Source organism: Eschscholzia californica, unplaced genomic scaffold (assembly GCF_041429995.1).
Source record: "Eschscholzia californica isolate CP2 unplaced genomic scaffold, dmEscCali1.0.p SCAF_1, whole genome shotgun sequence".
Lineage (NCBI taxonomy): Eukaryota > Viridiplantae > Streptophyta > Magnoliopsida > Ranunculales > Papaveraceae > Eschscholzia > Eschscholzia californica.
In genome coordinates, this window is record NW_028238198.1 from 5979201 (window position 1) to 5990497 (window position 11297).

An 11297-nucleotide genomic window follows, 5' to 3' on the forward strand; every position below is an offset into this window, starting at 1 on the left:
TGAATCTGATAAATTGACAGTTTGGATCTTTTAAAACATGTTCATGTCTAATGGGTGGGAGTTACGTGCTTTTCGATTATAATATTTGAGGTAATGGAAAATGCTAAATAACCCAACAATTTCAACCCACTAGATTGACAATTACAGTTGGACCACACTAAATCTTGCATTAATTTTAATAAGAGATACACCAATTTTTCTTAGTGTCGAAGTCCTATGTTCAATGTCTTTGCAAGATTTCGTTAATATGCAAATCAATTGTAAAATGTGTATCAGTTTGTGCAAATCTCACTTGTGTAAATCTCTCTCACTCTCAATAAAATTCTCTTAATTTATACATTATACAAAATTAGGATAAAACTTCCTTGATTTGTGCTACTTTTATTAAAAATTAGCATTTTGTCTTTAGACAATCTAAAATAAAAGAGAAAGACATAGGTTTGATAGAAATTTACAAGAAGAGAAAGGAGTGGAAAAAAATTGCGTCAAAGAGATGAGATTTGCAGAGAATAATGAGACGTGATTTAAGAGGTCTTAATGTGTTATCTATTGTGGAGTTAAAATGAATAAACATGAGTATTGATGAACCATGGATAGACATCAAGAAAGCACAAAACATAACATAAAAGGAGATAATTGGATCTTATTAAAAGAAAATAGACAAAACACTACCATCAAAATTCACACCCAAAATTGTTTATGTTAATTCAACACAGTATGATGGACCTCGACTTCCACTCTTATGTTTCTTGATAGTTCTTTTCGATAAAAATAAACCCTTTGGGGGGGGGATGTAGGAGCACGAGCCACACCCATCACACGACCAAGAGTCACAAGGTTGATGATAGACCTATTCATCTAGTGTTGTAGTTTTTGATAGTTCTTTCCGACCCAAAATGATTCATTATATATATTTTGCTTTTGTTATGTTAACCAAATGATGATATTTGTGTATATCATATTTCCAGAGATTTTCTATGAAATTATTCTCTTAACTTATCATCTGCAGATATCACACTAGTCTAATTGAACAAAATCATAGTATTCATGGTAGATTTCAGATTGACTTTGTAAGTCGGATGAAAAGTCATCTAATTGGATAGTTAATTTGAAAATCTATATAACAAGGAAAAAAATACTTTTGTCAGAATATCATCTCATCTTCAATGTGTAAGATCATAGCTTCCACATTTGTCTCCAAAAGTTGGGATTAAATCTCACAGATTTATCATCAAAGATCAGGTATTTTTGAAACTTATTTTCAATTGCTAAGATTATGACTTCCAAATTTATCTTTAAAATTGATATTGTAGTATTGTTCGTGACTTCGTGTCCAATGAGTAGTGATTGTACCGTGTAAAGAGATATATAGAAGAATAACATAGAAACAAAGAGAAGAGGGAGTTTTTTTTTTTTTTTTTTTTTTTTTGTTAAAGGGAAGAGAAGAGGGAGTTGAAAAATGTAAATGATGAAGGGTCAAACTAAACAAGCTGGTCACATAATAGGGAATTCTAATCCGAATAAAAATAAGGATATGGTTTTCAATGTAATTTCTCCGTAAAACAAGGTTTACTATATTTATTGAAAATCGGCTATAAAAATAAGGCAAGAAGAGTGTGTGAGATCCGTCCGAAAACGAAGTTCTCTCTCTCTCTCTGCATCTGAATTCCGGAACGATTTTCGATCTATCCATCCTCCGATCCATCGATTCATTTATCCTGTTTTTAGTGAGAGAACTAGGGTTTTTTTAGAGAGAGAAAGAAGCTAAAACTCACAGAAGATCTCTCTCTCTCTGTAAAAATCATGGAGGAAACATCTAACTTAATTGATCCAGTTTTCCGTTTCGAAGAAGAGAGTCCTGCTATTGTTAACAACAACAATCATGGATGGCAAAAGGTTGTTTATCCTAAGCGTCAAAGGAAATCAACCAACAAATCATCAGATCCGGCGTCTGATCTTCGTTCTAATGGTGTTTCTACCAACAAATCTAATGTTTTTAGATCGGTTGAACTAGAAGCCGATGATCGCCGTCGCCGTGTTTTAGAAGCAAGGAAAGCTGCTGAAGCTGCCTCTGCGGATCCGGTGATCAGATCGAAACTTCATTCCGATGATGAGGACTACGATACCGATGTTGAAGGTGGTGCCAAAAATGAAACCGCCGAAGAGAAGAAACCTAAGCAGAAGAAACCAAAGAAACCTAAAGTTACTGTTGCTGAAGCTGCTTCGAAGATTGATGCTTCAGATCTTGCTGCATTTCTTGTTGATGTTACGGTATGTGTTAATTCTTATCGAATTCTCAATTTTGATTTCTTTTTGTTGTAAAGTTTGGATCTTTAGATGTGCATTATGCCTATGAGTTTATACTTTCTGTGTAAAAATCTGATTTTTGTTCGGATTTTAGGTTTCTTATGAATCACAGCAGGATATCCAATTCATGCGATTTGCCGATTACTTCGCCAGAGCTTTCTCAGGTGTGACTGCTGCTCAATTCCCGTGGACAAAACTTTTCAAGGAATCTCCAGTTGCCAAGATCGTTGATGTGAGTTCTCTTTGGTTCTTAATTTTATAAAATATCATTAGAAGCTAGGAAAAAGTGACTTTTTATAAGAAAGGGTTCAAATGTTTGGTCGACAAAAGGGGGATCTTTCTCGTATCAGAACTTTTGGATGTAAAATTTATTTTTTCTTTTGCAATTCAATCCATGAGAAGACAGATAACACTTGATCCTGAAAAGTCTTCGTTTCGTAGATCTAGTTTATATCATACTCAAGTTTTGATCTATTCACTACCAACATACATGCATGTTTATTTGGCACTCGGAAATGTTTTACTGTTCAGTACACATGAACCTTCATCTGTAACCAGGGGGCTTGATTTCCTGCTCCATTCGTCTATACTTAGAATAATGGCATGTTCTTGATACCCACAAGTTCCCCATTTGATCTTTATTGTGCTATGCTATATAATTTGAGTTAAATTTCTCAACTATTTTATTATGGTTTTGTTTTGTTTCTATTTTCCACTATTCCACCAAAATGTGACGCCCATCTCTTGTTTCTTTTCTGTAAAGATTGCACTTGTTTGAACAATTCGATTGTTTTACAAGTTTCTTCCGATGCTCTTTTTATATTTGTGTTTTTTTTTTTATATTTGTGTTTTTTTTATATTTGTGTTTGATGCCCTATATACCGATAAACTATTCAATTTTGACAATAGTTGCAGTCTTTAAGCCAAATGATCTCCTGTGCCTATTTTCTGAGGCGATGTAGAGGAGAGCGACTGAGTGGATCAACCAACAAACATTTTGTAAAACTGGTTTATTAAATTTAAATTTTTAACAGGTACCTCTGAGCAATATTTCTGAGGCTGTGTACAAGACATCAGTTGACTGGATTAACCAACGATCTCCTGAGGCCATTGGTTCATTTGTTTTATGGGCTTTTGACAGCATTTTTGCTGAGCTAGCAAGCCAAGAAGGTCCTCGTAAGGGCTCCAAAAAGGTGGTTCAACAATCTCCCTCGAAGGCCCAGGTAAATTAGTAACCTTATTTCATTCTTTATCTTGTAATATTATGTCATTATCTCAGTGTTAATTAGGATCGTTGCAAAATTTTTTTGAAACAGCGAATGAATAAATTATTAAATAATAGATTTTGTATTGATGTCCAAGTATGGACTTAAAACAACACAAATGCACAACCTATCCTGCAAAGGATATAGGCTGACACAATTACAATCAAAGTTGTACATTCGCCAGTGAAGCGTCCCAAGAAAGGTTAAAGTCGGCAAACAAAGTATACTTCACCCAAGGTTTATCACTTTAACTCTAGACCAAGTGAATACGAAGTCTCAACCGCTCTGTCCTTGAAGGTTATATTATTCATCGTCTTCCACAGTGGCCAAGAAACTGCTTTAGGAACCTTAATCTCATATACGTATGAGCACTTGTATAGCATAAACAAAGGTATAATGTACTTGTCCGTGTGTATAATTCTACTTCATAATGTACTCTAGAAAGGAACCTTAATTAGACATACTGAAGTTGAAAACAGAGAGGCTACTAATTAACCAAAACTGTAGTACAATATAATTTCTCCTCCTTGTATATGTTCACTTGTCTGTTTTCACATGGGTAACTTAAGAACTCATACCAGGCATGAATATTAGTACTTAATTTCAATATAGTGTGTTACTAAGTCCCTTTTCGGACTGCAGGTTGCGATATTTGTTGTCTTAGCAATGGCATTACGACGGAAACCTGATGTTTTAATCAGTGTACTGCCAACACTAAGGGAAAACCCAAAATATCTAGGCCAAGATAAACTTCCAGTTCTCGTGTGGGCAATCTCTCAAGTAAGTTACATTACAGAATAAGATATTCCTACAATTATCTATATCATCCTTTTCTCCTAATGGTTTAAAATGTTTGGCTACGTGTAGGCTTCTCAAGGGGACCTTGCTGTGGGGATGTATGCGTGGGTGTATAACCTTTTACCCATCATCAACGCAAAATCTTGTAACCCACAATCCAGGGACTTGATTTTGCAGTTAGTTGAGAGGTTAGCTCATTGTGGATTCATACTAGAATATAATGGTTAGGATTCACCTAATTTGGCTTAATCGTAACAGTAAATGTCTTTTTGGTCGCAGAATTGTATCAGCCCCCAAAGCTAGACCTGTATTACTCAATGGTGCAGTCAGAAAGGGTGAACGTCTTGTTCCACCTCCATCACTTGAGCTTTTGATGCGAATTACCTTCCCTGCGTCTTCAGCGCGAGTCAAGGTCAGTTTCTGAAGGAATCATGTTGTTTCTTTATATAGTTTGGGAGCCTAGGTTCTTAATTATTTTAAGTATCTTTTACAGGCAACTGAGAGGTTTGAGGCAGTGTATCCTCTCCTAAAAGAGTTGGCTCTTGCTGGTTCACCGGGAAGCAAGGCAATGAAGCAAGTCTCACAACAAATTTTTACTTTCTCACTCAAAGCAGTAGGAGAAAGTGAGTGCAAACCCAATTGTGGTCTACTTTCTATGTTTTTTGCTTGTTTCACAAGTTTACGAAAGTTTCCTCATATATTTGAATGTGAGATCCTGAAATATCTTTTATTCAGGCATTCCAGATTTATCCAAAGAAGCAGCTAGCATTTGCCTTTGGTGTTTGAGTCAGAGTCCTGAATGTTACAAGCTCTGGGTGAGAACCCTTTTAACACATTTTCTGTCATTTGATCATTTCTTTCAAGCTTCAACCTTGGCCAATCAATTGATTGCGTTGTCCGAGATCTTAATTGCTGTGTGAAACGTGTAAATACAGGACAAAGTCTATCTGGAGAACATCGAAGCAAGTGCGGTGGTTCTGAAAAAGCTGTCGACCGAATGGAAGGAGCATTCAGTTAAATATCTGTCTCTTGAGCCACTGAGGGAGGTTCTCAAGAGTTTCAGGCAGAAGGTAAACCCTAATTCTACTCTCTGTTGCCTACATATGTTAGCCAATAATTACGTCAAGATATTGCATATGCGCTTTTTCAAAATTGGCTAAATCGCTTAAGATTTAAACCCATGTCATATTGTTTTCAGAATGAGAAGGAATTAGCTGATGGAGATGATTCGAGCCACGAAGCATCCATCAAGGAAGCAGACAAGTACAGCAAAGTACTTCTAGGAAAATCGTCACGAAGCCATGGGTGTTTGAAGAGCCTGGTGATCGGATGTGTCGCGGTAGCAGTGGGTGCTTATGTGATATCTCCAAACATGGAATCTTGGGACTTGAACAAACTCACAGTTATGTTCAACTCTCTAGGATCCTCCTCCTAAACAAACAAACTCTGTTGTAAGAAGAGACGTCAATTAGGGCACATGAGCAAACTATGGTGGCGTAGGAGAAAAAGAAAACAAAAAACGATGCCCATTAAAGAAAGATGGGGTAGAGAATGGAATGAAGGTTTAATTTTATAGTAATAAGATCTGTTGATATTTTTCAACAGGTGAGTGAAACAAGAAAGAACTGGGAAATAGTTAAAACTTTGTTTAAAAAATTTAGTACTGACAAAAAAAGAGAGATTTTGGTTTTAATTGGTTTGTTTTTTTTTTCTTTTTCTTTTCTCTTCTGAAAGTTATGGGTAACTTCGCATCAAATGCAAAGATGATTAAAATGATATCATGTTGAACTTTTGATGCAAATCTAATACTGCTGTGGTTTCACTTCGTTTGATTTCATTCTCAACTTCTACTGCTATTGCATATGGTTTCATGCATAACCAATATCTCAGTAATATAAGGTATCACTAGCATGGTCTATAGCACCATGCAAGCCTACTAATTGTATTGGGTTAGAAATGGAGAAAAAAAAATACAGCAAGATTCTTCTCTTGTTGCATACCTCTTTATCTATCTTGTTATACCCTAATGGCCTATAGATTTTAGAGCACAGAGAATAGAGTAGTTGTTTTATGGGTCCACGAGTTTTAGGTCCAAAATAAAATTCAAAAAAGGATTTAGGTCCAATCAAAAAGGGATTGTCATTTTCTTTTTTGGAAGAAACATTTTTGATACATAATGTGTTATGTATGTCACATATAAGAAAAATGAAATAAAGTGTGAAATTTTAACAATAAATAACACGTTATTTATGAAACAAAACAAGAATCAATAAACAGCAAAACACTGTAACTTTGATATCTAGACATACTTTAACTATACTAAATGTGTTTTGTTGTAAAAATATACGTAATTGATACTAAATAAAGTGTATATTGCGAAACAGATAGTAAGTTTGAAATCAACCAAAAAAATCTGAGGAAAAAAAGAAAAAAAAATTTGGGGATTGATTTTCAAAAGTGGGTTTTTTCTTATATAAAAGATTATAACGGGTATTATGATCAAATAGAAATGATAGAGATCTGTTTTTTCTATAGAGATGGGTCAATTTGGACTAGGGAACCCAAAATTATTGTTCTATCAGTCGAGTTTACAGCATAATATCGACAATGGAAGTGTAGTAGTACTTAATTTTTTATTTTACGATGCTTTTATCAAGCTTGAGTTTGTAGCTCTAGATATATCAGTCACGACCTACATTGAATGAGCTGTTGAAGTTACTCTCAAAAGCCTAACAGTTCTTGTAATAAAAAGACAAAACGGATACAAAATGCTATGTACACGTTCTTTTTTTTGTTACATATGACATTGATACATAAATAAACCCGATAACCGCCCATAGACCGGGCCTGTAGCCCAACTAAACAATGATCTAAAGTCCAAGTACATTATTTATACCCTAATAATTTCAATTCAAATAACCAAAGATTCCACCTTCTCTAGGATTCGAACCTGGGACCTCCAAGACTTTCTGGAGTTTATGTCAACACTTTGAAACCACTTGGGCTACTAACTGTTGACATGTACACGTTCTTTTAATTTCTTATGGAGTTACTTATCTAAATTCCGAAATATATAAAAAAAACCGTTACCACAGAAAAATAAGTCCACCATTTTTTTGTGTAGTGGATGGACACACACTCCGCAACACGAAGGTTCTAAGTTCGATCTCATGGAGGTGCGAATCCAGAATTTATTGAATTTGGATTTAAGTAAAAGTTAGTTGGGTCTTATGCCCCTTAGGTTGGCCTTAACTTGAGGGTTTAATCAGGTGGTTATCATGTTTATCACGTCTTGATAATGTATCAATGCCTTGACTATTGTAGTCCATATCAGTAAAACTTAGAATAGAGAACAAGCTCGATAATACTATGGAAATGTAGAGTGGTAAAGTAAAAGGTAAGAGGAATAATTCTTCATTTCGTGAAAGAGCTGTTAAATCCAAAAGATGAGAGAGAGGATCGTCACCGATGCCATATGCATGGTCATTGGTCATGTAGCTGTAGTACGACGAAACACTTGATTGATCTGTATCAAACATCTCTAAAGTCTTGAAGTTACACCAGAGATGGATCTCATGAAGTTGATCTATCACTATATATTGTTGACTGCTTAGAGAACCTCCATGAAAGAGTGATTAACATTAATATTAACTGATATGTTAACTTATCTTTACTGTTTCTTATATGTTACTTGTAGATGATAGAGATACGGTTCTAACTTCTAAGGAAAGGAATGCACTCAACTATTCGAACCGAAGAAAACATACCATTCGGCAGGGACATTAGGAAATTGCGGAAGCTTGGTTTAATTAAGCTGTTGAGCCTACTCGAGGTAATTATATTGAAGCGCATATTTAGTTGACGATCATGAGGGGGTTTGAATAAGAACACTCTCATTTTTCTTTTTCTTTTTTATTATTTTTGTTTATCGGATCCATCACTAAAATGAAATAAATCTTTCCTGTGGAATTAGAAAATATTTGATATGTGAAACAATAGAAATATTGTGTTTTGATAATTTAGATATTTTCTATATATTAATTTGACGAAAAAAATATAGATTCTAGAAGAAAATATCTTACGTCCACGGGTTTTAGGCCCAAAATAAAATTCAAAAAGAGATTAAGGTCCAATCTTCCTTGAAAAATGGATTTTAGTCTTTTTCCCTTTTGGAAGAAACACTGTTGATACATAATATGTTATGTATGACACATATAAAAAAAATGAAATAAAGTATGAAACTTTAACAATAAATAACACGTTATTTATGAATCAAAACAAAAATCAATAAACAGAAAACAATGTAACTTTGACATTTAGACATACTTTAACTATACTAAATGTATTTGGTTGTAGAAATATACGTAATTTATACTAAATAACGTGTATATTGTTAAACAGATAGTAAATTTGAAATCAATCGAAAAAATCTGAGAAAAAAAAGAAAGAGAATTTTGGGAATTGGTTTTCAAAAGTGGGGTTTCTCTTATACAAAAGGTTATAATGGGTATTATGATCAAATAGCAATGATAGAGATCTGTTTTTTCCACAGAGATGTGTCAATTTGGATTGGACTAAATATCCATTATAATTATTATTTTTGCTTAAAATCTTATATTAATATTACACTGGACTAAATGTGTGTTTAGCGGTAGATTTTTATAATAGGAAAATTATATATCTTATAATATTCTGAATAAAGATGTCTATTGATTTTACAATCACTTCTTTATTTTTGTAAATTATTTCTAATTCACCAGCTTTTATGTCATTAGAACGAGAATACGATTAGGGTTTCTAAATTCCTCATTGTCTCGGTGTCTAACTGTTCAAATATGTGACCCATCCCTCCTTTTTTTTGTGGCCAAATGGGTCCGCAACATGGTCCTCTTTCTTTTTTTCTCTTCTTTTTGTTGAAATGGTCCTCTTTCTTTATTCATTATAATTTAGAATTTTATAACAAGCCTCAATTTCAGGGTCGGGTAGCTAAAGAGGATACCAAAAGAGAAATAAAATAAAATAATAAAAATTATGACATTTTCCCATGTATCAACCATTTGACTTGCTCGAGTCTATGTTCCACTATTTAGCTAGAATCTAAACAATAAGAAAATCTTATGTACCTTCTACTTGATAATCTCCCAATGTTGTATCAATTGACAGAATCAGATAAGAAATTGAAATAATAGTATCTAGAAACAGGGCCGGTCCTGATTTTTCGGTGGCCCGAAGCGAGGTCTGAAAATGTGGCCCTTTCTATCAAATTGTAAAATGTATTACATGAAAACCGTAAGTACTGCAAAATATTTTCATCATACTTATAAACAAATTAGTTTTTTTTTATGATTACAATCACTGAAATTTTTTTCTTCTGAAATTTTTCGATGCAAAGTCAGTAATAATCGTCAAATAATCAAAACTGTCAGACATATCCTTCTCAATAGATAATATAGTTAACCCGTTTAACCTTTCTTGCGACATAGTAGATCGAATATAAGACTTAATCAACTTCAACTTAGAAAAACTTCTTCCTGCAGAGGCAACGGTAACTGGTATAGTCAACATATTTTTATAAGAAACTCATGTGTTCGGGTAACAACCTTTCTTATCTTTCAAAAAATCTAGCACTTCAATTGGTCTTTTGATCTCATTTGGTAAAAGACGCTTCAACACTTCCAGTTCAGAAAATAAGTCTAGTCCGTCTATGTCACATGTCTCATTATGCAAAAAGGTTTCAAGGCAAACACATGAATCTCTCAAATCACCATCATCTTTGGAGTTTAACTTTTTTAACTCAAACAAAAAACCAAATATTTCTTTGTACTTTTGAAATTGCTGGAATCTACTCTTAAATGAACAAAGAGCATAATCTAATATGTATATGAAATAATTAACTCTAAATGCTTCTGCAGACGACATTGATGGATCTTCACACACATTCTCGTCAAACTGTTTCTTTCTTCGAATAATACGTTTTTCTGAAATGTTGCTTCAACTCCCGTCTTAATGACAATCTCTTTAGCTTCAATCATGCCTTCTTCAAACCCCATTTCTCTATAATCTTCAAGATAACGAATGAGTCCGTTCAATTTCTCTAATGCAACATCAATATTTATATCTTCAGTTTGAAGTGTTTTGCTGATAGAGTTTACCGCAAACAATATATTATGCCAAATAACCATGCTCAAAAGGAATTCAAAATTTTCAAAGTCTTGTTCTGATATATTTTTGGCATTATGAACTGTGTTTTAATCATCACTTGTCTCCACCAATTCTTCTAAAGCTTCTAGTAATTAGGATTAAAGATTAGTTTTTCATCAATAGTTTTTCGTTAACTTAATAAACCCTACACCATCTAGATATTGTCAATTTTGTTATTATATATATCAGGAAAGAGAGTGAGTAAATAAATAGAAATTTAGATTTACATGAATTTAATAAACTCTACAACATCTAAAGATCATATATTTATATATAATAAGGAGAGAGAAAAGTAAATAAATACTAGTAGAAAATAGGATTTGTTTTATCCTAAATAAGGCAATAACTCGATGACTTTGAAGAATCTAAGAAGGGAAGGTGACTAGGTGAGATGAGTAGATGACAATGGATCTCTCATCCCATAGTGGAGAAGAAGAGGGTGTTCTCGGGTCCGGTTTCACACTTTGGCTTGAACAAAGAAAAGGATATTGGGATATTGGGATTTCATGATTTAGATATTCAAATTTCAAAAAATATTTTTTTTCATGTCAAACAAACGGTTAGACCCACCATTCATTTAAAAGTCATCAAATTTGGTGGCCCTTTTTAACATTTGTTAAATGGGCCCTTATAATTTTCTTAGAGAGGTAAGCTTCTTGTATATTTCTTAAAGAAATTAATGTCTTTCGTGGCCCCTAAAAGTCGGTGGCCCGAAGCGACGCTTTG

The 11297-nt window shown here is 33.7% G+C and overlaps 1 protein-coding gene across 1 annotated transcript; it reads left to right on the forward strand.

Annotated features, from left to right (window-relative positions):
- Positions 1–1625: 1625 nt before the first annotated feature.
- Positions 1626–6195, forward strand: LOC147563589 (uncharacterized). The gene is made up of 10 exons (XM_086638787.1): positions 1626–2271; positions 2402–2539; positions 3342–3530; positions 4215–4352; positions 4440–4558; positions 4650–4782; positions 4864–4993; positions 5106–5185; positions 5306–5440; positions 5569–6195. Exons 1-10 carry the CDS (start codon positions 1804–1806, stop codon positions 5803–5805), a joined length of 1767 nt encoding a protein of 588 aa, XP_086494913.1. The 5' UTR covers positions 1626–1803; the 3' UTR covers positions 5806–6195.
- Positions 6196–11297: the final 5102 nt, after the last annotated feature.